This window comes from Phalaenopsis equestris, unplaced genomic scaffold (assembly GCF_001263595.1).
Source record: "Phalaenopsis equestris unplaced genomic scaffold, ASM126359v1 Scaffold000096, whole genome shotgun sequence".
NCBI classification, from domain to species: domain Eukaryota; kingdom Viridiplantae; phylum Streptophyta; class Magnoliopsida; order Asparagales; family Orchidaceae; genus Phalaenopsis; species Phalaenopsis equestris.
In genome coordinates, this window is record NW_018164538.1 from 1307397 (window position 1) to 1335052 (window position 27656).

The 27656-nt window shown below is 32.9% G+C and overlaps 2 protein-coding genes and 1 pseudogene across 6 annotated transcripts; 2 read left to right on the plus strand and 1 right to left on the minus strand.

The window, feature by feature from the left end:
• The first annotated feature begins 1260 nt into the window (after positions 1-1260).
• On the plus strand, positions 1261-22244 carry LOC110020416 (phytoene dehydrogenase-like). 4 transcript variants are annotated; one of them, XM_020718508.1, is made up of 13 exons: positions 1261-1594; positions 1662-1722; positions 15778-15884; positions 16088-16156; positions 16550-16604; positions 16708-16755; positions 17138-17295; positions 17437-17675; positions 18114-18204; positions 18311-18439; positions 20285-20459; positions 21506-21600; positions 21873-22244. In XM_020718508.1, exons 1-13 carry the CDS (start codon positions 1418-1420, stop codon positions 22056-22058), a joined length of 1590 nt encoding a protein of 529 aa, XP_020574167.1. In that variant the 5' UTR covers positions 1261-1417; the 3' UTR covers positions 22059-22244. The 4 variants fall into 4 exon arrangements, with proteins under 4 accessions (XP_020574167.1, XP_020574169.1, XP_020574168.1 ...); XM_020718510.1 differs by having other exon boundaries at positions 20321-20459; XM_020718509.1 differs by having other exon boundaries at positions 20306-20459; positions 21873-22243.
• On the plus strand, positions 8421-11055 carry LOC110020417 (annotated as a pseudogene).
• Positions 22245-25331: 3087 nt separating the features above from the next.
• LOC110020432 (NEP1-interacting protein 1-like) lies at positions 25332-27125 on the minus strand. Of its 2 annotated transcripts, XM_020718530.1 has the most exons (5): positions 26723-27121; positions 26320-26498; positions 26096-26179; positions 25835-26002; positions 25339-25752 (listed from the first exon to the last, which is right to left on the minus strand). In XM_020718530.1, exons 1-5 carry the CDS (start codon positions 26868-26870, stop codon positions 25630-25632), a joined length of 702 nt encoding a protein of 233 aa, XP_020574189.1. In that variant the 5' UTR covers positions 26871-27121; the 3' UTR covers positions 25339-25629. The 2 variants fall into 2 exon arrangements, with proteins under 2 accessions (XP_020574188.1, XP_020574189.1); XM_020718529.1 differs by having other exon boundaries at positions 25332-25752; positions 25835-26179; positions 26723-27125.
• Positions 27126-27656: the final 531 nt, after the last annotated feature.

Below are 27656 nucleotides of genomic sequence, written 5' to 3' on the forward strand. Positions count from 1 at the left end.
TCTTCGTAGCCGCTGACCACCATCGACTATCGTTGGTTGCCACCACATGCCATTGCAGATCACGGGGCAACCACCACTGCTTAAGATAGTCGTAACAATAATATGACGGTTGTACATAACACATTTATCTTTCTTTACGCTCTATGCTCATAAATGTAGTGTCCAATGTAAAACTGTGAACCCATTCAGAGAGAAAGTGTCTAATCATCAACTACAATCTTTGTGGTCAATTGATGCAATTGGAATCCACAACTAAGACTTATGTGACCAACTACTACTGCTATATATTTCAACTACAACGCATGTGATCAACTGACGTCATTACAATCACTAATGATGACCTTTTTGACCATCTACTACTATTAAAATTTTCAACTATAAGTTTTGTGACTAACTATTGCAATTATAACCAAGACCTACTAGAAGAACACGCCTATATACTTACAATTACATAATGAATCGCTTTAACTAGGCTAGACCTTATAGTTTTGTTCGATTCCCAGAATATTTTTATGTAAAAAATATCGATGTCTCGACTACTACTTTTCTATTATCTTTGTGTGTCTTGGATCTGAGTGCAGCACAAAGATGTTACAATATCATCCTGTCACCACAAATTTCTGGCACGCAACAACTGTATATATAACACTCAAATTTTTCATATCACATTAAAATTATCATTATTAACTTATAAAAATCTTTTAATGCAAACATAAAATAGCATAAATGTAAAAATTTAAAAATATGGTGTTAGATATAAAAAATGCATAGAAATTGTGTGGTATATATATAAAATCTTCTAAAATGATATTCTTAAAGACAAATAAATAATTCAATCCTAGAATTAGAGTTTGTGTATGCCATGAATATTATTAAAATTCAGAAGAAAATATTTCGTTTTGTGTATGCCATGAATATTATTAAAATTCAGAAGAAGAAAATATTTCGTTCAGTAAATCTAACATATGGATGATGACATGAATAACATTGTTATTTTATGGCATCGTGTGATCTACGTCATATTCATATAATGTCATGTCATATATTGATAGATGTTTGAAAAATCCGGCACTTGTTGTTGTCCAACAAGGGATGCAGAAGCCCAATGAAATGCGAGAAAATATTAGATGAGGACTCCTAACTTAATTTGCATTCGGGGTCCAATAACTTGTGTGATGTGTCCAGTGGGCCGTAGAGCAAAACGGTAGAACTTAACAGGGTTAAGTGGTGCTCCACTTCACCATTGGATTGGACTGAATGCATTCGGGAGTTGGAGTGCTAATGTAATAGGGAGGCACGAAATGCTATCCAGATCTAGACCACAAATGATCTCAAAGGAGGAAGATGAAAGTGGGGTTTATGAGGTAAAGAAAAAGTGGATTTCAGAAGTGTAGCGGAAGGTCGCCAGCGGAAAGCAATGTGGGCCGCGCCGACATATAGTGTCGCCACCGCCGCCAGCTTACCTCATCTAATTCGGAGAGATGGGTTTCTGTGCAGAGCGGAAGCAGCCAACCCAAACAATCTCCGGAAGAAAGTGGTGGTTATCGGTGCCGGCTGGGCCGGCCTCGCTTCAGCCCACCACCTTTGCAAGCAGGTCTGTGTGTGCGAAATAAAAGCAAAGTCATTCATGTTGTTTGATATGTATTCTTTATTACTTCCAGGGTATTGATGTCACCATTATTGACGCTCGGAGCTTTCCAGCCGAGGAAGTAACCCTCCGAGGTTAGCTGCTTTTCTATGCTTGTTGGTGCTATTCAAAGCCAACGGAATTGGATGTTTCATTGATCGTAAAAGTAGAAAGGTTAGAGTAATGGAAAGATGGGATTAAGTGCCGGTGGGAAAGATTAGGGTTTGTTTAACTACAAGTAGGATTTAATTCAAGTAGAGTTTAGTAAAACTTGTAATTTCATATTTTGTGAATCTCAGGGTATTAAATCTTCAAAATTGATTGGCATGACATTCTCTTAACTGTTAAACTTTCAAATGAATGGGAGAAAAGGGTGCAAAAATAGGATTCAACCATCTCAATACTTTTTTTTTTTGGACAAATAAAACTTGAACCTTAACTAAATCTTGCTTAAATTTGGCGACCAAATAACTCTTTAATGTGTAATTTTATTAATTTTTTTTTATGTTACGTTAGCTTTTTTGTCTACATGATATGTTGGATATGTTTACAAGATTTAATCTTCGGGGCACTCCAAAAACTTTTCAATTTGATGCAAATTGGACTTTTCTTTTCATCCCTTGTCCCAATTTTTTATGTTATCTTAGTAACTTTAGCAAGTCAACTATTCCATCTTATTTCAAATTTGTAAAACCTTCAATCTATAATGTGCTACTTATTTGCCTATAGACAATATTGCATATGACATCTTGGTTTAATTTAGGATATTTTGACTCAATAATTTATTAAGATATGCTCACATGTAAAATTTATGGTTATTTATTAAGATATGCCATTATCGGGTCCCAAGTTCTGGATGTGAAAAGAGGTAGTCGACGGAGAAGAAATTTTTTGTCGAAAAATCATGATATAAATCCTTTAAATCATTGTGTAAATGTTAGGACATCCCCTGAATGTGACGCGTTGTTTGACCTAAATATAGTGAAAAGCGTGCAAGGGCCACTACACCGGTGGCTGGGTCACCCGATGTAGTGTTAAATAAGCAAGGATTTTCACATTATAGACGGATGCGGGCAAAAAAGTTAGTCCATAAAAGTAATATTAGGATATTATTTTGGAATATAAATACTATGAACTGACAACTTAAGAGTATCGGGGGCAACAATCCCACTAAGGGTCGGCGAATAGCATTCAAGGATTTTCACATTATAGACGGATGCGGGCAAAAAAGTTAGTCCATAAAAGTAATATTAGGATATTATTTTGGAATATAAATACTATGAAAAGTAAATTAATGAAATTAATAGATATTATGGTTCATAGGAAGATAAATATCATATGCATTTAAGAAATTGATTCATAGGAAGATAAATATCTTATGCATTTAAGAAATTGAATGAGTTGAAGAAAAAAACTAAGGAGATTGATAGTATAAGCTTTAAAATTTGACATTCAGATATTAGTCGCACTAGAAATAGTGTAGATGTAATCATATGTGAGAGCTTGAAAAATGATGTTTTAAAAGTTAATATAATTATAGATAGAATTATAACCTTGAATATTATTATTGATACTAAGATTTTTAATGTTATACGTGTTTATGCTTCTCAAGAAGGTTTAGATATACTTTCACGAGAGAAATTTGTAATGACCTAGAAGAATGAATACTAATGATACATCTTGAATAAAGAATTTTTATTTTAAGAGATTTAAATGGACATGTTGGAAAAGCGGTAGAAGATTTAAGAAATATTTTGGTCGTTATGGTTTTGAAATGATTAGTGAAGAATGTATAATCATATTATATTTTGTTTTAGCTTATAATTTTTTTATTGCTAACACTTTACTTAAGAAAAGAGATAAGCATATAAGAACGGATCTAATAAAACACAAATTGATATTTTTTTTAATGAGAAATAAGAGGTTATCTAGAATGTAAAGATTGTACAACCATTCCAAGTGAAAATTTAAGTACTCATCATCGACTATTAATTCTAGATTTTAAGATAAAAAATTATAAGAGAAATAATACAATAAAATATCGTCATAGAGTTACATGAGGACATTTAAAAAAATGATTTTTTGTGAGTAAACTTCAAGATTTTAACATTTGAAATGTTCATGAAGAGTTAATTCTATGTCGGATAAAGTAAAAAACATTATTAAACAAGTGACAATAAATGTATTTGGAGAATCAAAAGAAAATTTTTAAATAAAAAAATTTTATAAATAAAATTAGTTGGTGGTGGAATAATATTGTGTGAAAAGTTAAAATATAAAAAGTTCTAAAAATTGGTTTAAATGTGAGCTTAGAGAACTAGGAAAAATATAAGGTGGCCCGTTTAGAGAACAATTTGTGACGTTAAGAATTTTGCATATAGTGATCTTTATAATAGATTAAATACTAAAGATGGTGAAAAATATATGTATAAACTAATAAAAAAAAAATAAAGGTAAAGATTTGATTTAAGTAAAGTGTATTACAGATGAAAATCAAAAATAATTTTTCTAAGAGAAAGATGTTCAACATAGGCGGGTGAGCTATTTTGATAAACTTTTCAACAAAGCTTCTGAAGATACGATCCACATTGGTGATATTAATATTGTTTGTAATAGTAAATTTTTTTATTTTTACCGTCTCATTAGTAAAAAGGAAGTTGAGGAGACTTAAAAAAATCAAAGGATTAAAAATTAATAGGATCTGATGATAGTAGGCGGGTGAGCTATTTTGATAAACTTTTCAACAAAGCTTCTGAAGATACGATCCACATTGGTGATATTAATATTGTTTGTAATAGTAAATTTTTTTATTTTTACCGTCTCATTAGTAAAAAGGAAGTTGAGGAGACTTAAAAAAATCAAAGGATTAAAAATTAATAGGATCTGATGATAGCCCTATTGAATTGTGAACATATCTAGGAGATTTTAGAGTTTATTTAAAAACTAAAAAAATTAATCTCTTTAATATTATTTTAAAAACTAAAAAAATCCAGATGAGGGGAGGAAGGGTAGTTTGGTCCCTATTTTTAAGAATAAATGAGATGCATAAGAGTGAACAAATTCTAGAGGAATTAAGTTGATGTGTCATACTTTAAAATTATGGGAGAGGGTACTTGAACATAGGTAAAGGCTTGTATAATGATTTCTCATATCAGTTTGGATTTATGCCGGGAAAGTCTACTATGGAAGCTATACATTTATTGAGAGGTTTAATAGAGATGTACAAAGAGATTAAGGAGGGTACTTATGATTTTTATTGATTTAGAAAAAGTTTACGATAGGGTTCTAAGAGAAGTTCTTTGGAAGAGTTCTAGAAAAGAAAGGCGTTGATATGATTAAAGATATGTATACTAGAGCTGTTACTTGTGCTCGAACAAAAGGAGGATTGATCAAGTATTTCTATTTATGTTGGATTACATCTGGGATTGGTTTTAAGCCTATATCTTTTTGCTTTAGTTAGGGATGCTCTTACTGAACATATATAGAAGGATGTACCTTGGTGAATAAGAGTAGAGAAGTTCAGGTAAAACTTTAATTTTGGAGGTCTACATTGGAGTCTAAAGGCCTTCATTTGAGTAGACCTAAAATCTAATACGTGGAATTTAATTTTAGTAATAGTAGCTCTAGTGAAAGAGTTGTAACTATGGGTGATCCAATCATTAAAAGGTGTGAACATTTTAGGTAACTCAACTCTATTGTTTAAAGTGATGGTGATATAAACGGGGATGTTATTAGTAGAATTCAGGTTGGTTGGTTGAAGTGGAGAAATGCATTAGGCCTATTGTGTGATAAAGAAGTACCGCTTAGACTTAAAAGGAGAATTTTATAAAATGTTGGTGAGACCTGCAATGCTTTATGATGCAGAATGTTGACCTTTAAAAGAGAAGCATAAAACAAAGTTAAGTGTCGTTGAGTTGAGAATGCTTGGTTGGATGAGTGGCTAGACAATTAGAGATGAAATGTGAAATGAATCTATTTGTGAAAGGGTTAGTGTAGCTCCAGTTGCAGACAAGATTAGAGAAAGTCGTCTTAGATGGTTTTATCACATTAAACATCGATCATTTGATGATCCAGTTTGGAGAATAGATGTTTTAGATTCAACTTATGTTAAGAACAACATAGGTAGACCTAAATGAACTTGGGCATATTGTATAAAAATGATCTTAATCTATTAGAATTAAATGAAAATTTGACACTTAATAGGACAAAATGGAGAAAAAAGATTCATGTAGCTGACCCCACTTAGTGGGATAAAATCTTCTTGTTGTTATTGTTGTTCATGTGTTATGATAAAAGAATATCACATAATTAATTATTTTAGATGATTTTAAACCAAATACTAGATTAAAGTCACCTCATTTTAAATCTCTATCAATATATCGAATGCATTGGGGTGCAAAAGGATTGAATCAAATGAATGAAAAAGGGGGGTGTTCATTGTATTATTGTGTGTGACCAATGACTGGATTGTTTTCCATGCAGTGCTTTTGCTCTAGTTTTGAGGGAAATTCATGAGTGATATTGTGTTTGGATAAAAATAGGAGGTTGGATGATATTAGTTTTAATTAGAAATGTTGGTGTGTTTATGTGTGAGGTTTTGTGGTTTCTTTCGTGGTTTGAAGCCTTAAAAATGGAAATGTTATTATGAGATTGTTTGGTGCTATCTCGATGCAATGCAGTTATGATTATGCTTGAATTTTGAGATGAGTACATTCACTTGCGAGATGGTACTCTTTTGGAAAACTTTAATGAGTACTTTTTAATATTAGTTACATTAATTTGTTTTTTTTTTATAATCTCTCCTGTTATTTTCTTTTTATTTTCATAAAGAGGTTTGTGGCTTCTATTTTGTGATAGAATGGGTGTACATAAATTTGAAAAATGACGTCTTTTTGCTTTTTTTATTTTTACAAATTTGGCTTCATATAGCAAATAAATTTCAATTTCATTTTTTTAGGAAATAAACATACTTTCATGTGGCGTTGTCTCTTTTATTATTAGCAGGACCCATAAAATGTTGCTTTCTTGTGGTACTGTCTCTTTTATTATTACTTTTCTTATTCATTATTATTTTTTTTATTAGAGCTTCTACATAAAATTGAGTTCTTTTTTAAATAACTGCTACCAGAGCTTTTTTGGAGTATGATATCCATATGATATAATTTATAGAAGTTTTATGGCCAAAGAATTTTGCACGTAGGAGGGTCACGTTGCTTGTTGTGTTAATCCATTAGGGACTTGCAAAGGAACTTGTGGTGTTCAAATTCATTTTAACTTTTGAGTGAAGATAAATGAAATAGGGTCTTTTGGCAATCTGATTTTGCTTAGTGGGTAAGGCCATGCCGAAGATCTTTATAGAAATAATGTGGCGCGTTGTATCTCAATTTGGTGCCTTTCTATATGAACAAAAACTCTTCCACAATTATTGTTGAAAGCAATGATTATATTTGCTTCACATACAAGAAGATACACCCGTTAAATCACCTTATGAGTTTGTTTCTATTGTGAGAGATGTAAGGAATATTGATATGATGACTAATGAGAAGGATCAAACTTTGTTACTAACTTGGTATTTATTTCTCTATAAATCATTTTAGTGATAATGTATTGTATGTTAAAGATATAATAAGCTTAAAGGTTGTGAAAATTTTACTTTTTTTAAAGTTGTGATTGCTAAGCTTGTTGGTGCAATATAGGAAATAAAGGTTAAGAGATTGTTAGTTAATGAAGTTTCTTTGGGAATAGTTTGCTTGTGATCATAGAAAAAATTAGTATTATGAAAAAAAAAGACATATTGAGAGAGATTATGTAGCTTTAATGAGAAAGGAGCACCATGCTAATGGCAATTGTAAGGACCAATCAACATATTCTAATGTCATTATACATTGGTTAGATGCAGAATTAGATGTTCTTTTGGTGGCTAAATGAAATGAATTTTGAATTCTAGATTTGCTTTCTTCATACCATATGTGTTCTCTACGAATTTATTTGTTACTTGTTGGTCATGTGCTAATGTCTATGTTTGTATCATAAATAGTTTAGTATACAAAAACGGTGGTTTGAATACTATGAAGCTATGCATGCAATATTGTAGTAATAGAATATTGGTATAAGTCAATTATCTGCCAGATCTTGAAGAGGCTTTTCTATTTGAGTACTCTAAGTGAATCAAGAGATAATTTCTCAAGCGATGTTAAAGCCCTAAAATATTGTTAGGGTGTGTTGTTTATCATGAAAGTGAGGAGAGTTGGTGGGCCTTCTTTATTGGATGGCACAACTTTGAATAAATTTGCTTTAATTTCATCAACTTTTATATTATCACAACATGATATAAAGAAATAGGCAAATGTTACGTTCTTGCTTGCAAGTTAGCTTTTGGAACAAAGAAAAGCGTATGTTGAGGGGAAAACTATATATTGAAGACGATCAGGTGGACTGATCTTATGTGCATAATATATCCCAGTAGGGTACAAACATTTAGTGGGAGACTCACTTTCAGCATTGTTATTTCTATCTTCATGCACATGTGTGCTTAAAAGGTTTTATGGGTGTTAAGTTCATATTTTAAATTTCATTTGGACTTATTTAGATTGCATGGTGTTCCTTAGCTTAGCTTGTAGAGATGTTATAGGGGACATTTAAATTTTTTACCATATTATTTAGTCAAGTTGGCTATTTGTTGAGGTATTTTGATTTGGTCATTTGTTAAGATTCACACAAATTTAAAATAGACAGATTCTAAGATAAAATATTCTTTGTTTATTATTCTTCATTTTATTTGCCTTGAAAAATGATATGGTTTGCAAAGTTAACTTCATTTAGCACAATTTTTTATGCAATTTTTATAACAAAAAATCCGTTAAAATTGATTTTAAAATCTTTGAGAATTGTTATAGAAGTCATTTTTATTTCTAATGAACTTATAGTCAAGAGGATGTACTTCGATAAGATGACTCCATCAATGCTAAAAGTTGCACGGTTTTAAGCACATTTGGGCCCCGAATTAATTAAACTGAGTGGATTGACCATCCCTCTTTCCTCCTCGTGACTTGCATATAGCGTAGTTCTTGCACATACCTAACTACAAACGTTGACAGATTCCTTTTGGTATGATGAGTCCATGTCTGTCCTCAATTTGTGATGAAATTTATCATTACAACCAATCAAATTATAGAAATCATTAATTGTCGTTTGATTGATTGCTCTTAGGAAGGAAAATATTTGACCATAAAAAAAGATAGGAGTTGTCATAATTTCTGCTAGCACAAAATTTGATTTGCCTGACTCGCATATGCATTTGATGAACGAATTATCAGTGCCATTTGATTGTTCTTGTTGAGACGAGCAAATCCATACCAAGATTGTTGATAATTGCTTTCATCCTCTAGTATCAATAAACTTCATATACTTTTACCTTTTTCAGGATGATTCGATTGCAAATTTCTAATCCATTGAGTACGTTGTGTTTATGGAATCAAGTGAATTTATGAAGTACTAAGTGATGGTGAAGTCTAGTGTATCTTCTATTGGTAAGCAGTCGGAATATTCCAAAATGATTCAAAATAAGCGTATGATTACCCTCTTAAAATATATGAATAAGCCTCAATTCCGTTTATTTTTCTACATTCTAAATTGGGGGAGCTCAATCAAATTGTAGAGAATGCAAAGATTTGACAGCTTTTAGATCCACCAATTGACCACCTTGATGCTAAAGAACTTGCCAGATATATGTCTCTCAAAGCCTCCTAACTTCATCATTGGTTAATGTTCATTGACGTATGCTAACATGGAACATTCTCCAATGTTAAGCATTTGCCAACAACAGATATTTTTACTTACGCCAATCACTTAATCTCCTTTCCTATAAGAATGAGAACTAGGAAAGCCTTCTCCCTTCTCATGAGAAGAAAATCTTCGTCGAACAGCATTGCCTAATGGCACCCTACTTCCTAGTCAAACAATGAGAACTTGAAAGGGCATGAAAAAAAGCCCACTCTAGCCTTAGAGTGAAGCGGCAACGCCCTCCTGTCACTTCCTACCTGCTTTCGCTCTCTGGGAAGCAAAATCCTAGAAGAAAACGGTAACTCCCCCAATGGAGAAATCCCTAGCTATCTCTCCTGTGTACTTCCTCGCTACTCCCTTAACACCCCATCTTCGCCATGGAAGGCAAAGGGTTCCCCTTTCAAGGCCCCGGCGAGCGGGCGCTAGGATTTGGATGAGCCTCGGGGAGTTCCTTCAACCTAACGGGTTTGATTCCCTTTTAGATTTGGGGCGAATTTCTTTGAGGATGGAGGGATTGCTCTTCACGTTGGCGGACACTGTTGTGGCCATGGATCCTTCTACATCTGACACGACAAATACTCCGGCGGCTTAGAAGAACGGGGTTGGTTTGGTTTTATCACAAACTTGTTCTCAAGGTTCTGAAGGATGGGCTTTCGGCTGTACATGTGCCGTATGCCTATGGATTTGCAATCATCTTGCTCACTGAAATTGTGCAGGTGGCATCCTTTCCTCTGACTAAGAAGCAGGTGGAATCAGCATTGGCTATGCAAAATTTACAACCTAAGATCACGGCAATCCAAGAAAGATATGCTGGAAAACAGGAAAGAATACAGCTTGAGACAGCCCGGTTGCACAAGCAGGCTGGGGTGAATCCATAAGCTGGATGTTTATCAACTTTGGTGACAATACCATTGTGGATTGGCTTGTATCAAGCTCTATCAAATGTAGCAAATGAGGGCTTGCTGACAGAAGGATTTATTTATTTATTTATTTATTTATTTTGTGGATTCCGTCTTTGGGAGGTCCAACAACAATAGCTGCTCGACAGAATGGTTTTGGAATCTCTTGGCTTATACCTTTTGTGGATGGACATCCACCCATTTGCTGGTCTGACACAGCACCATATATTGTACTCCCTGCACTATTTATTGTTTCTCAGTATGTGTCCTTGGAAATTATGAAGCCACCAAAGAATACACTTCTCATTTTCAAGTTTCTTCCTCTGGTTATTGGTTTCTTTTCGTTGTCTGCCCCATCAGAAATATCATTTTGTTGGCTTACAAACAATATTCTGAGCACAGCACAGCAATTGTGGCTGAGAAAATTGAGTGGTGCTAAGCCTATAGTAAGTCAAGTTGTAGGTGGCATCATTAGTGCTGGAGAAGCAAAGCATTCTGAGAGGAGTGGAGAAAGGTTTAGGCAATTAAAAACAGAAGAAGAGAAAAAAAATGTACAAAGCATTACCAGGGGAGGAAGCTCTGATTCCAGCTTCTGATACAGAAAATGATGAATTGATCAATGAGGAGTCTAAGGTAGTGAAGATCCATACGCGTCATAGATCGGTGGATTAAAAGATCTCTCCCAACGCATCTTATAGACAGTTGGGCCGGCAGGTAGGCAGGCATCCTAATGCAACCCCCTAACTGAAGACGACGCTGGGAAGCTGCCGAAATTTCTGACGATCTTGCACTTGTAAAATAATTTAAGATTTGGACTTTGTTAACTTTTAAAATGGTTAAAAATTAAATTAATTCATTTTTTAAACAATAATCATACTACTAATATTTGAAATTGGATTGTAAAGACTCGTAAATAATGTTGAAAGTTTGAATTCCTTAAATTAACAAATGGCTCAAATGTGAGAATTGGGAGGATTAAACTTATATTGAATATCAAATTCTGTAAATTGGGCGTTTAGCTTAACTTAAATGTTAAATATCATAAATTGAAGATAAGTTTAAGACATGAATGTCATTTTCAAATGTTAAAATGAAGAATTAATGTCAAATCTGTCACCAGATTCACAATTCTTCTGCTAGCGAACTGAAGACTGTTCATTTTTAAAGCCTAAAATCATATACTTGTGCAAATAATTTAAGCTATGAATGATTTCAAAATTTATAAAAATCTCGTGGTTTTCTCCCAAGTCAAATGAAATTTTTTTAAATATGAGTTCACTCTTAAGACTTAGATAAGTACCACTTGAGATACTCTTTAGTTATATATACTTTAAGGTATCTATATGAATAAATCAAATATACATATTTTCAAATGCCCACATGTACTCCAAACAATGTATAAAATTCTCAAATACTCGGCTCGAGAATGTTGCGAAGGTTAATCGGGTCGTCTTGTTTATAAGATAGGGTCATAAGTCCTACCCAACTACTCTGATATTCCTCCTTGCAAGGACTTGAGTTGATGAGTTTGGTAATTTTGAAATAAATATCTAAATCCTAAAATATAAATTTACAAGTTCAAACCACGCCACTAGCCTGATCCTCCTCTTTGCAAGGACTGAAGTTAAGTTGACGAGTCTAGTAATTTGACGAGTCTAGTAATTAAAAAAAAAAAAAACAATCAAATTCTAAAATAGGAATTTACAAATTCAAATCACCCCACTAGTCCGATCCTATACCTATAAGGATAGAAGTCGGCAGGTCTCATACATTGAAAAACTTAAACCAATAAAATTAAATATTCCCCTTCAATTATACAAGTTTTAAATGTTCAATTCCCCGATTATGACCGAGTTGATAGAATATTGCAACCGGAGGGGCTAATCTTTAAAATCAAGCTTTTCAAAATTACCAACTAATATGTAAGCAAAATTCAATCACTAAAAGCTAAAACTGAATTCCATCTACCCTCCGCAACAGTTTGTCGAGGGTAACAAACTTCTAATTTACTTCAATCCAAAAAGAATGAATGTCATATTAAATGTATCAATACATTCACAATCAAAATTATTGCACACCAATAAAGACGTGGACTGAGTCCTCTATCCGTATAGTTTTACTGCAAAAGGCTTCACAAAATAGCGGTTACAACCAGAACACTCTAACTGAGTGATTACCTCCAAATGACATCATTATATTACGGTCACGGCCGCAGCCCGTATGTTCCCCCAACTTTTTTCTATCATTTGAGTTGTGAATTATAAGGGTACAGTTGATTGACATAAAGCCTTCTGTTAGCTAAGGCCGACGTAAATTTTTTTCCTTAGACAAATATTTACCCCAGATCAATAAGGATATATTGGATGACACAACTCATGACTGCTGACAAGAATCATTTTATCAGGTTGGGACGACTAACTCCTCTGACTAAGTAGATCAGGGATCACGACTGCCCAGGATGATGGAACCATGGGTTTTTGATCGGTTTTCGTCTTCATTCCCTCACCTTCCGCTTTAAGCTTCAAGTGATAAATTCTTCAATTTAATTTTAAGTATGTTGTTATTGTATGTTGAATATTCAATTCTTAATGACCAATTTTAATCGAAAGTGCTTTTCAATTATCGGGAGGGTTAATTAACCGTAGGAGCTTGCGCCTATGGGAAACCTCGACCCCAGATTAAAATGTCCTCGCTAAATTAGGGTGGAATCTCTGGATAGTGTTTTATCTGCAATCCAATCCGTCTTTTGAAAATTCGACCATCCAAAGCTATTAAAAATAAAATGTAGAGTTCCGTGGGAGCGGTCATTAATTTTTGGAGCCCACATTCATTTTCCTTTGTTGATCAAGCCATGGTGTCCTTCATTTATATTGCCAACTATTCCTGCTCCAAAAGAAAGTAAACTATCTTACATATTTTTCTTGCCTTTTCCATTTGTTGAGAAGGATGCGCCTGTTGTTATCTCAAAACATAATTGTCAATAGCAAAAATTCCACTATAACACAAATGTCTCATAAATCCATAGTGTATAGCATACGACATGAGATACATTATTAATAGTGCATGATATTAAAAATCATGAATAGTTTACTAATAATTCAATAATAGAAGCGATTCTGATGAAAAGAGTCACTATCAAGGTCATATAAGTAGGATATAAGATTACTGCAACATACATGAAAGTAATGAAAGATAATTATTTCAGAAAATAAAATTATCATGGATATGAAATAAATAAATTTGTATAATATTAGATAAAAATGCTAAAAATGAAATATGACAAGAATGCTTAGATGAAGATGATAGATTTACAAATTGAACAACACAAGCAACTTTATTCTAACAAATTCAAGTATCATATAGTAGCACAATAATGCTAAAAATGAACAAAATTAGATTGAACAAAACTAAGCATCAAACAACAACAAAATTAAAGTACAGTAGAGGAATTAAATGCATGGTAATAGAACAAGGAAAGCATATAAAATAACTATTAATAATAAGAGGGAGTGCACGAGCATCTCAATAAGGTGTTGTTAGGCATTGTGAAGGACAAGGGAGTATAGTGCTTCTAGTTTTATTCATATTTTTGTTGGAATGCTTTTTCTACGTGCTTTGAAGACTCCAAATTCCTTATTTAGATCTCCCGTAACTTGTTTCTTATAGATACTAGAGACTCATGATTTTTTTGGGCGACTAAAACTACAATTTTGCATTTTTTAGATAAAGATGATGATCGCTTCTAGATTGATGAAAATAGCTGTTGCTTAATGATTGATAAACCATATATTCCGAGTTGCAGTAGACTCCCATTGTTCTTGCCGTATTCATTTCTATGAGAAGCAAAAGTTACAGTGAATTGGGAATCCTAAGTAGTGTGATTAAAATTTAAGTGGTTAGATAAAATGAAGCTTTAATATGTCTAAACAAAGCTTAAAAAAAAGAAAGATAATTAAGTTTAAAAACTGATTAGAAAAACATAAACTAGAATAGTAAAAAAATAAAATATGTGCCTTTTTGTGTTGTAGCATAATAAAAGCACATAAACTACATGTTATTTTTATTTATTTATTTTCCTGCACCTAGCTATTTAATAGCTTAGGAGATGCACCATATTATGAGCTTATTTTGTGTTATTTACTATTTTACCTCGATTTAGAAGTAATGTATATTTTTTTATTGTTCGTGTAAAAAAATTGTCTTATGGAGCTGTGCAACTTTGTTTATCTTTATTAGATCTTGGTGCAAGCCAAATGTAACTCTCAATTTCTGTTATTATGAACTTCTGGCAGATAGCAAAAGATTCAAAACTTCTCCTTTTTATGGTAACGTCAATCATACTTTAGAGAAGATTGCTTTGTCGTGCTGCTTTTCTTCTTTATCTTTGTTTCTTCTTTTTAGCAGATTTGAATATTTAATTATCTTTTTTCTCCTATGAATATAAGCTTATTCTATCTAAACCATATAAATCTCTGTGTATTCTTTTAATGTTTGATCTTCTATGTTAGTACTTTGTGTGTTAATGTTATTTGCTCTTGATAAGCACTTTTGATGTTTGTGTTAGCACCATAATTGCTCATGTTTTACCCATTCGTTAAATAAATGAGTGAAGCTCAAATAATAATTTTCAGTTCATTTACTAAATAAGCCAAAAATTGATGTGGGAATTCAATCCAAACCACATAATGAAAGCAAATATTATCGCTCAAAACAGAACGGAGTACAGTTAAGACCCACATGGAAATTGAAAACACAACAACATCAATGTTCGGCTAGGGCCAGGTAGGAAGATCCGGGGACAACGACGGTGATGGCTTGGTGGTTGGTGGCTGATATATGGAAGGGTAAGAAACAAGTGGCTGGAGGTCGGATACAGGGAAGGGGAGGGGTGACCGTCGGTTAGGAAATTAGTGAGGGATATGGTGGAAGGTCTTGCGGCTAGAAGTTGAGGTGGTGGCGAGGCTGTTGTGTGGTTGGCGACTGGAAACAGGAAGAGAGGGAGAGGATAGGAGGTCTGCGGCTAGATTGGGAGGAGAGAGATGGGGTGATTGCGGCTGGAACAGTAAAAGAGGGGGATAGGGTGGCTAGCGGTTGGATCAGAAAGGAGGGGAGAGGGTGGCCGGCGGCTGTAACAGGGAGAAGGTAAAGTGTGGACGGAATCGAGGAGATAGTCTTCACCTCGAAGCAGGATATAGCCGAAGCACTAACTTATCTCGGATACAACCCTAGCAAAGGGAGACGCATGGAGGCGGAAATCTGAAAACAAAACAGAACTAAACCCTAAATCGGCAAGCAACACATTATAATTGGTAGATAGGAGGAAAGAGGGAAGGGTGGTAATTTCTGCCCGAGAGCTGGCCCGCCGTTTCAGTCTTCTTACTGGACCAGCTCCCCTATAGCTGAACTGGCTCCCCTATAGCTGAACCAGATGTTCCGCCTACTAATTGATGCATTCTTCCATGTCTTCAGGTTTCTGGAGTCCCTATCGAAATATATTTTCTATTATGGAGGAGCTTGGCCTACAACCATTTACCAATTGGACTAGTTCCTCACTTTACACCTCAGAGGGCGTGGAGGTAATTTATTGGTTTTTTCTATAAAATTTATTATATCGTTCTGTTAGTTGTGGCACCAATGAAAGGCAAAGTATGATTCATATAGTCGAGCCCAAAGATGCGGTTTGGCCAATGGGGATGCTGAGGGCCTTTCATTATATTATTTTTTCACATTTTTCAGCTATACAAAGTTATAAAGTCTCATGCTTGGATCTATTTTTCAGGTTAAATTTCCTATATTTCAAGATCTACCTCGCTTGCCTGCTCCTCTTGGAGCCCTAGTATACTCCCAAGTATTTCTTGCATGCTTGCACATGTTGGCCTCTTTCTAATGCAATTTGTTTTTGTCATTTGCATAAAAATCACTCCATTTCTTATGTATGTATGTATATATATATATATATATATATATATATATATCTAACGTCTAAGATTTCATTTTTACATTTATGCCATCCAGTTCTTTTATACCACATCTAAATTGCCACTATTTTTACTTCTAAAAAAACGAAATACACCTTTTCATGAATAAATAAGATGGCATGTATGTAAAAGTTGAAGCTTAGGTGTTATATATGTAAATACATAATAATTGAGTGATGCACATGTAAATCTTCCCTTCTTTATCACTAGGTGAAAGCTGTTTTTTGCTCCTTTTTTTTGTCTTACTTTTCTAAATATTTCAGTTTTCTCATCTCTCTTTAGCGGATCACCTAGCTTCGACTATGCTTATTGCAGCAGGTATAAAAGCATTGATTATTTCTAAAATTACAAATAATCAGTGTTTCCTTGGCTGAACTTTCTTTTTATTTTTGGAACACCTAAAAGTTCTCTGCTTATGCAGTTATTGACTTTGATGGCACTGATGCTGTTTGGAGAAAGTATGACGCAAGTGAGGAAACAAAACTCTTAACATTTTTAATTGATGAAACGTTCAAAAGTGAAGCATTCTAAACTTTAGGGTTTGTTTAGGATAAATTTTACATTTTGTTTTTGTTTTCAATTTCATTTTTTTTATTCTAAAATTATGTTTGGTTATCCCTCGTTTTTACGTGTTTTAAAATTTTTTTTTCTAAAAATAATATAATATGTTTTTAAAAACACTCAAAATAATTTTTAAGTGTTTTAAAAAATAACCATATCTTATTAAAAAATAACAAATATGTTTTGTTTCAAATCAAAACATAAATAAAACAAAATAAAAATAAAAAATAGAAAACATAAAATAATAGGGATCCCAAACAGCCTCTTAATTATGGAAATTTCTATGGCAGTGACTGCAAGGGAACTTTTCAAACAATTTGGTTGCTCCGAAAGGCTTTACCGAGAAGCATTTCTACCTTTTATTGAGGCTGGACTGCTTGCACCTGCAGAGCAATGTAGTGCAGCTGCAGCCCTTTCAATGCTTTATTATTATGCTCTTTCACATCAGGTTAATTTTTTTTCCATCAATAATCATATTAGTAGGGAGAAGGACATTTTAGCTATTTGGTACTCTGCAAATATCATTATACTATTGTAGTTAGCTTGCTGATCTCATCTTTCTCATATTTACCCTTCTGTCTTTTCATAGAAAAACTTTGATGTTGCCTGGTGTCGTGGGACAGTTCAGGAGAAGATTTTTAACCCATGGCGGGATTTTTTGAAATCAAAAGGCTGTAATTTTCATGGAAACAAAAAAATGACAGATTTTATTGTAAATAAAAGCTCTGGAGGCGTTACAGGAGTAATCTGTGGGAATGATGTTTATGAGGCTGATGCATTTGTTCTAGCTGTTAGAATCTCTACTCTTAAGTCTACTGTTATCAGCAGGTAAAACATGGAGATAGTAATCTTTTTATAAATTATACAGGTTAAAATTCTTGTTTTTTTTTGACAATTTTTGAATTGTTGAATCAATTCACTCTTCTTTCTATACGAGTAAAGTGACAAAACAATCCTGTAACTATTTACATGTAGTTCTTTTAGTCTGAGAGTTTATAAACATGCTAATTAGTCCCTGAATTTTTTTGCTGAAGTAGTCCTCATTTGGACTATTTCAACTCATACTAAAAGAGTATGGGGATTTAATTGACATTTTTATAAACTCTGGGATTCAAATGGCCCCCTTTAAAGTGTAAAGGAATGATTTTGACACTTTTCTCCTTTCTTTTTTTATTTCTCCCTTTGCTCTGATTGTGCCTTTTAGGAAATTTTTAGTGATTTTCAAAGCTATATAATCACCAAGTTCAGTGATTGATTTACATGTAGTTGTGCGCTGCAGTCAAGGCAGGAATTTCTGAACGTCCTCAATCTGTCTGAGGTTGATGTTGTCAAAGTTAAAATATTGCTAGACCGGAAGGTGAATACATTGCTCTTTTTTTAAATTCTCACAAATATTTCTTCAGTGACAACAATTCATTTTTCATGCAATTATCTTCATGAAATATTGCATTTAATGCAACTAGGTTAGGATTCCGCGAGCAAGCAATGTTTGTTTTGGGAATGAAAATTCAACATCATGGACATTCTTCGACTTAAATTCGATCTTTGATGAATATCAAGATGAAACTTCGACCATTTTGGAGGCTGAATTTGTGAGTTCTATTCCTTTGTTTAAAGTTTATGTTAAGGGAAGAAATCCTGCAAATCATTAGTGATGTACTTCTCTAAGGGCTCGTTTGGTTGCTTGAAATGATGGAATCTAGTAAGTTAATTGATTTTCAAAGCATCGTGAGATGTAAAATTTGCTTTTTTAAGTTTTACGTTGAGCCAATATTGGCCATTCATTATTCTTGTAACTTTCCAGCATCAATCCAAGATTGGTTGGAATATGTGGCAGAATTCGAATTTTTCTGACAGTTGAGGTAACCATGCATAAAATCATTATAAGAGTATAGAGATGTTTGAATGATTCATTAACATTTTTGCGCCTTGAAAAGTTTTCTGCTATAGATGGATTATCTAATATATGAGCGTTGCATGAAGATCCAACATGCACACAGGTAATAGAAAAAGAAGGAGAAAACAAGATTTATTTTATGTGGAAAAATTCGGAGAGCGAAAAAAATCATGGGGTCTAGTCTAATTATGATAATTTATTATAAGTGTGTAAGTGTAAACCATTTTCTCACAACTAGGAGAAGAAGGTGGCTATTTTACACCAGAGATAGCATTTGTCAGCATGCAATGTAAAGAGAAATACCGATGTTAGGAATAAGCGACATTGGCTACAACGGTCGTCAGTGTTCGGTGGTCAGTGGCAACAGATGGTGACGGTCGGTGATGGTTGACCGTAGCTAGTTGCTATGAAGCTTGTAAGCTACCGTTGGGTCTTCACTTCAGAATAGACTCTAGAATTTGACTTTTTTCCCTCCTACAAGTGAAGAGAGGAGGTGTATATATAGCCTCTGGGGAGCGATTATAGAACCACGCATATTGATCCTCTTGATCATAGTGTTTTTTAATGATTTAAGTGCCTTAATAATATTGAAATTGAGTGATCTTAGACTCGTTGGATTACCCTCATCGAGACGCTTAAATTGGTTACAAATATGTCAAATTTGGAGTTCATTTGACAATTCAATTGATAGTCCAAAGCCTCCAAATATTCTTCAATGATTTAATTTGGAATTGTTTGGGCTCGGATTGAACCAACTGTGTATCATTAGGTTTGTCTTATCGAGACAGTTAATTTAACTATAAACTTGCTGAGATCGGGGTCTTGGATGATCTTGAATTTGAAGTTGTTTGGGCTCGGATTGAACCAACTGTGTATCATTGAGTTTGTCTTATCGAGACAGTCAATTTAACTATAAACTTGCTGAGATCGGGATCTTGGATGATCTTGAATTTGAATTTAGAACGTTTGTAGTTTAAAAATTCCTCGAGATTCCTGTTGAATGCTTAAAATTTTTTGAAGATGCATCAAACATTAACACGTAAGTTTTAATTTTAATCTCATTCATCATCCCCTATTTATAAAAATAAGGTTACAAACAAAAGTTAAATATGATCTTATCTGAAAGCTAATCTTATATGATAATTCTGATTTGAACCTTACATAATCCAAAAGGCTACTTCATCCTTCTGACAAAAGGAAAAAAAAGGGGAGAAACAGAAAAGCCTAATAAATCAAAATAAATTCTAAAATTTCACATCTTAATTTTAATTTAAATTTTTTGTCCTTCGTCAAACAAGTATTATCTTATCCAAATACTAAACTTATATAATAATTTCAAGTTAAACCTTGCATCATCCAAAATAATAATTCATCCTTCTTCAAAAAATTAAAAATAAAAAAGATTAATAAATTTAAATAACTTCTAAAATTTACAAGTTAATATAACCCTAATTTTTTGTGCTGCATCATATGGCTTCTAACTTCAAGCAACCAAATGTGACCTGATTTGTGATTGTTGAATAGTCCAGCCATTATTTAGATATCTAATCCTCTTATGCAGTATTATGCCAACCAGCTATTGCCTTTAAAAGATGAGCAAATTGTTGCAAAGCTGATATCATACCTTTCTAGATGCATCAAAGAATTTCAAGAAGCCATTGTGATTCAGCAAATAGTTTCCAGATTCCCAAAATCTGCAACTCATTTCTTTCCAGGTATTCTTTCTAAACTTAAGCTGGTTTATTATAAGATGACTACAATGATTTCGTTTTCATGCAAAAATCATATTTGCACAGTACAATTTGTCTAATTATAATTTTTTAAAGTTTCTTTGGTCTACATGCTATTCTTTTATTAGTAGTGTTTGGAGAACCTTCTCTATCTCAACCACTCAATTTTAAATTTTAAAATTATATCCTCAATTGTGTATCTTCATTTTATTTTATAATAGATCCAATATACTTAAGTCTAATATAGGTATAAGTTGATCTTCAGTAACATAGATTGATAATTATTAATTTCACTCCACAATACCATATACTGTATTTTTCATGGTAACCCTAAGCCTTTCTCATCTAAATCGCTCTACTATTATATCATTTACTATTTTTACCAAAAATTTCACCTAATAGAATTATGTTTTCTACCACAACTGTAATCAGAAACTCTTTGGTCATGCCAAAATTATTCTTAGAAAAATTTACATGCATACCTCTCAATTCCTATGTATATACATATCTTTCACCTAAACTTCAATTTTTGCATATATGTCATTTTACCTATGCATGAAAAGCTGTTCTTCACTTTTTAAAAGTTAAAATAGTGGTATTTTTTATGTGCTTTTGATGTTATAAATGTAAAAAAGTGTAATTTAGTTGTTAGATATGTAATCGTTGCCTTCAGGTCTCTCATGGTAGCATTTGTCACATTTTTATCTTGTAGTAACCTTGTTTTCAGTAATATTTTTTCATTTTCCTTGTATCTCCTGCAATAAATTTTGTTCATATTTGTTATGTTGATTTCTTTTATGTTGTTATTTATGCTTGCTGTGCCTATGTCAACGTTTTAATTTTCTGAAAGATTTTGGTTGTTATTTAGCATTTGTTACTTTTATGTACTTTATAATTGCTTTCTACATCTCTATTTTTCTAAGAAAATCCCAACAAATATATTGATTTTAGATTCTATACATGAGGGTACAAAATAGGGCATCAAATAAATTTTGAACTTTACAAATTTATCAATGTAATGCTGATTGCAGGTTCATACAAATACATGATGAAGGGGTCCACTTCTTTTCAAAATTTGTTTATGGCTGGTGATTGGATAATTACTCGCCATGGCTCTTGCGCAAAAGTGAGTCAAAGTAGGGCGTGTTTTGGACTTGTTCTTCGCGAATATTATTTTATTGATCGTTAATGTATTTCTAAACTTTTATAATAAGAATGAGATTTTTCACAATCCAACCTTACATGATGTCACTGCAAAAGAATTTTTCCTCCCAACTTCTTAAAATTCTATTTTTCTCATGACAATTTCAGCCATTTAGCAAATTTATGCTGAATGTGTATGACAAAATTTGTTTTGAGATATTTATATGTGAAATCTATTTTGTTTTTTCACTGCAGGAGAAAGCTGTTGTTACTGGGCTTGAAGCTGCAAACCAAGTAGTTGATTACTTGGGTGCTGGAGAATTTGCCAGAATAATCCCAGTTGAGGATGATGAACCACACATAGAAACACTAAGGGAACTGAACAGAAGGTTGAATGAGTTGAGGGCACAGGCTCCATTTTCCGATTTTTTTCTGCAATAAATTCACAAGGTAATTTAATATAAATAAATCATGCTCTTTATGGCTACTGTACATTTAGCAAGGTTAAATATATTGTTATTCAGTAAATTATTTGGGCATTGCTTATGCTATATCTTGAGTTAATTGTTGCTATAAGATATGAAAGATGTAACTATTTGGAAGATTTACATATATATACACCTAAAGTTCAATTTTTACATGCATACCCACCTCACCTTTGCATAAAAAGACTAAATAGGACTTAATTATTAATAGCCAAAGTAACAAAGTAAGACTTAGGACATGTTTGAGGCTGTTGTTGATTATTTATAATCTGCTGATAAACAGATTATTCTGACAATCTGGTAATCTGCAGATTATCAGAATAAGCTGACTTGTTGTTTGGGGCAGCTTATTCAGAACATCAAATTACAATTGTTTGACCATACAAATTATATTTAAAATATAGAGAGAGTATTCATCAATATCATGTTTTTCATTTGACAGTGTGGTAAGAATATATTTTATTCCCAACACTATTGCATTATAAAATTCTAGATATCATAAATTAATACACATTTAAAAATAACTTTAGATATAAACCAATATAGCAAATAATATTCTCTACATGGTATATTAGATAAATTAGAATCTCCATATAAGGGATAAAAGCTTTTGTCTCTAAATATGGGTCAATACATAAGTTTGCTTCACATAGGATTACAATGCATAATATTTAATGTAGACTATGAAATTGAGAAACCTAAATATTCTAACGAATAAAGGAACTAATAATACCAAGCTTGTTATAGAAAGCTTGAATCTATAATTTTATAACAATTAATAACAAATGTAATTTGATGAATTCTTAGCTCAATAATACAGGCAAGGAATACATTAATGAATTATTTGCCTTTTGCAGGTCATAAAAAAACACATAATACATCACAATCATGATCTCATGAAATTTGACCTTATAATCAATAAAATATTAAACAGATCATTCAGAGCACAACATCTCTAGGATTTCAGCAAATAGCGTGCTTATGTTGCTCATCTCAAACTTTAAAAAAAATCAATCAAGTTCGGGGAAAAATATTACATCGGAACTACTAACGTAGAGCTACGTTCGGAGTCCACTGATATGTGGACACGTGGCTTCAAGGAAATGCGTGCGCTTTTCAATGATCCAGCCTGGTAACACGGGAAAATATTTCTCCTATGTTATTTTGCATTATTAATGTATTATTGTGGTGGTATTGATATGTTATTGTGTTATTATACCACTTGGAGTATTCCCAAAACACAATAACGCATGAATATCACCACAATAATATTTGAATAATGCGAAATAAGACGAGAGTAATATTCCCCCGCATTAAAACGATTTTTTTTATTTTTCTGTCACCTCCACGTGTCTGTATATCAGTAGACTCCGAATGTAGCACTACGTTATGAGTCATGGTGTAATATTTTTCCCAAGTTCAGTCAAGTTCAGGGAGTCATTGATGACGAATGGCAGGCTACTACTTCATAATAATAATAATAATAATTTTTATAATAATAGAAATAAATATTTTAATGATTAAATTAAAAAAAACTGATTAAATTAAAAAAAGCTGCCTCAGTGATCAGATTAAATATTCATTTAATAGCATGTACATATAGTTTCGTTTCGAGTTTTTTTTTTAATTTTTATTTTAATTTTTTATCTAGTTAACGGTCAGGGAAACGGTAATGGAATCCTTGACCGCATCAAATAATTCAATATTCAAATCAAAATAAAGTTCCAAAAAAATTAAGAGACAATTACATAAACACCACCCAATAATTATATATTTACATATCTAATAATTCAAACTTGTTGACATTATATCTTCTCATGCATAGGTAAAGAGGTATGATGTAAAATAATGAAGTTTAGGTGTTAAATATGTAAATATGTAGGAGTTGAGTGATATGTACGTTAGGCTCCAAAAATAAATTGCAGAAACATTATAACAATTATTTTGTTTGATTCTGAGTATATTTTCATTACAGAAACTAGCATCTGGTAAACATTGCTTTCAGCTATCTACTTATTGTTGACCAATATGAATAATTTATTAGATAATGAAAATTACAGGAAATTATATAATTTATTCAAAAACAACCTATTAAAGTAGTATTCAGATAGCTTCCTAGCAAAAACAAAACTTATAAAAATTTAATTATTCATATGTTTATTAAGGCTCGAGAATTTAATTATAACATCAAATCATAAATATCACTATTTTGATCATTCGACTGAGTAACAACACTGTAAATTTGCTTTTACATGCCCAAAAATTTCTTACGATGATAGACGGTCGAGATCAGACACCGCATGCATCGCTGCTTGCAGTACCCGTATGGAATAATTTTTCGAAAAATAGGGTCTATCATCACATTTTAACAGTCAAATCCATATTTTCATCTATAGGGAAAGCTCTGGGTAAAAAACTTGCCTAATAATCAAACATGCAGTATATGATTGGACCAAAATGAAAACTTTCAAAAACATTCAACAACAAGCATAATATTTTTAAGAGGCATTTACAAACATAGCACACAATTGATACTTATAACTTTAATTTTTACATTTACACCACCCAAATCTTTCATATCACTAAAAAAAAGTACCATGAAGTAAAATATATCTTTACATGCATAGGTAACATGACATCTATGTAAAAATTTAAGTTTTAAGTTTTCGATATGTAAATATATATGAATTCTGTGGTATGTATGTAAATCTTCCTATTTTTAAATATAACACATATACTAGTTCTTGGTTTTAACAGCACAGCATAGTCCAAAACAAACATATCAAGTAAAGCCAGTAACATGCAAAATCAATTGCAACTTTTAAAATAACATAAATACACCAAATGTCATGTCCTGATTTGAGAAATCTAAGAAGTCTTAAATTTTACATAGTAGCAAAAATGCAAGCATGACCAACCACAATCATTAAAATAACTGAAATAAACCATTATGGAGTAAACACTTTCTGCATCTAGAATATATTATTATACACCAGATATTAAAAATCATATCAACCAGCCGACATTTAACCACTCCTGAAGATGGTTGAATCCATGGTGATAAAAAAAAAAATTGTCATTGACAGAGTAGATGTTTATCCAAACATAACCAGAAGGAAAAATCATGGAGGACCAGCACAATGGGGGACCAAAAACAAACATAAACGCACTTAAAAATTCCAGTCCCCTAAGAAAATTTTCAGAAAAACCAAAGCAGTTTGCAGAAATGCAAATTTAACATGCCAACAGTAAGTTCAGACTAATTGCATCAATGTTTTAAACATATTAACATCATATATTTTCATGTTAAAGGAAGAAGGTTTATGAAGTAGCTAAAGACTTATACAAAGATCTCCATGAAAACAGTCTCTCAAAATCACCTAAAACTGCTCCCAGAAACATCCATGGATTCTTCAAAGGATAATACAACTGACAAAGATCTAGATGTACAAGAAGAAGAAGAAGAAGAAGAAGAAGAAGAAAAGGTGAAGTTTTTAACACCAAAAAAGAAGAAAAATCAGAAGAATCTACATATCTCTCCTGCATAGAGGGCAAGAACCATGCCTGAATAGCCAGCTATCAATGCAAGGTAAGTGGAACACATGTTGACAATATGGTAAACTCCTTGCTGTTTCACCTACTTGAATGTCCTAAAGAAGGTTCAGAGACAAAATTTCAGAAAAAAACTACGGATGAAAATAAAAAATTTTCATGTTATAGAATTGTAGAAACCTGCAAGCACACAGAACAGCAAATCCTCTCTCCTGAGCAATCCATTATGTTATCTGAAGACATTTTAAGCTTTGGAAGAGATTCAACGGAATCCTTCGACATGCCGCGAGTGCCTCCGGTTTCGAAGATATCGGGAGCCTCAGCATAAACAGACTCTAAAGCACTCATCTGCATGAAATTAATACTCAAAATGTTCATAAGGATTGAAATAAGTGTTTCATATAACTTGTACAGTTCAGTTAAGTTCAGTTCAACTGGAACCTGGCTCTGTACTGCGCTCAGCACTGCAGGACCAACCTTCTCCCGCACAATTCTACCACTCAAAAGGCTGCATATTATGTCAAACTGCAAGACAAAGAAGAAGAAAGAGATGGATTTTGGCAGATTACAAGAGGAGATTTATTAAAAGGTGTAATGAACAATGTTGAATAATCAAATTTCATATTTTTTTGAAGGTTGTAACACTTTCTATGGTTCTGACTTACCACATAGAGGATACTCCAAATCCCTGAATCACTGGAATGCCAGAGGGCTACAGAGGATTCAACGGCCTCAACAGAGAAGACAGCCCCAGAAATGGCTCCAATTCCAGCTCCTCTGAATAATCCTGTCTCTGTCGCAATGCCGATCACTGCTCCAGTAACAGCGCCGATGGGGGTTCCCACTGCACCAAAAATTAAAAAAATTACATTTTCTTTTCACCGAAACTTAATCGCCGGGGAATTTCACCATACAGCTCGTGGGCAAAATCATTTTTTGCCATTAAAAAGTAGAAAGCATGAATCAGAACTACAAAACTTCAAATCCCAACATAAAAAAAAAACGATTCTTCTATCAATCGGAAATAAGCTATCAAACTCATAAAATGATTAGGGGAAATTCACCAACCTATAGCGAAAACGCAGGTGATAATGGCGACGACGAGCCGCTCGATAAACTCTGAAACCACGAAGCTTTCCCCTTCACTCCTTCCACCACCGACAGCTCCATCACTGGGCGGAGAAGGAAGAAGAGGAGATTCACTAACGAATTCCATGCTTGATCGATGCAAGAAAGATCGGATTTTGTCTATATACAGTACTAGAGAAAGGGCGGAGAGTAAAGATGGATGCTTTGCGAGAAAGTAAACGGTGAAAGAAACCGGAGAAAGAAGCAAAGACAAAACCAACTACACAATAAATGCCGATTTGTGCCTCTTGGAAATCTGTGGGACTTTTCCTTTTCTTTTGTTTTTTTTTCTTTCCTCACTATAGGCTGATTCGCTCCTGCGTGGCCAAAAGAAAGTCTGAAGGTGAAAGGGACGATAGCGCGTCATAAGGCAGCCATTCAATCCGGTGATTTTTCTAAAAAGGAAAATTTACATAAATAAAAAATGTAATTTTTTATTTATTTATTTATATATTTAAGATCTACAAATTACTATTTTTATTTATAATAGTTTAATGTCATAAAATTATATATGAAATTTAAATGTTAAGTATATAAATACATGTAAGTTGTGTGGCATTTATTTAAATGTTTTTCTATTTTTTTTATTTTTTTGTTTATTCAACTGACGGGCAATGTAGCCGTAAATATGTGGCCCCGTTGGTTGAAAAATTGAAATTTTGAAGATATTTTGTGTTGGACCAACTCTTCCAAGTGTGTGATAGTGGTGCTTCGCACGTGGCTAGGCCCTCGCGCATCTCCATTATTTATTTACTTGTTAATAACGTTGGAAATATCTTCCATAGGTCTGTCAGAAAAAATAAATAAATAAATAATATATATATATATATATATATATATATATTTGTTGTTAGATATGTGCGAGACAAAGAGT

Bases quoted from the DNA above. Each gene is read 5' to 3' on its own strand.
- LOC110020416 (XM_020718508.1), top strand. From the start codon at position 1,418: ATGTGGGCCGCGCCGACATATAGTGTCGCCACCGCCGCCAGCTTACCT. The intron at 20,460-21,505 runs GTATTCTTTCTA...TGCTGATTGCAG, and splicing joins TGCAACTCATTTCTTTCCAG to GTTCATACAAATACATGATG. The intron at 21,601-21,872 runs GTGAGTCAAAGT...TTTTCACTGCAG, and splicing joins GCCATGGCTCTTGCGCAAAA to GAGAAAGCTGTTGTTACTGG.
- LOC110020432 (XM_020718529.1), bottom strand. From the start codon at position 26,870: ATGGAATTCGTTAGTGAATCTCCTCTTCTTCCTTCTCCGCCCAGTGAT. The intron at 26,180-26,319 runs GTAAGTCAGAAC...TTTGTCTTGCAG, and splicing joins TTTGGAGTATCCTCTATGTG to TTTGACATAATATGCAGCCT. The intron at 25,753-25,834 runs GTTTCTACAATT...AACCTTCTTTAG, and splicing joins GCTGTTCTGTGTGCTTGCAG to GACATTCAAGTAGGTGAAAC.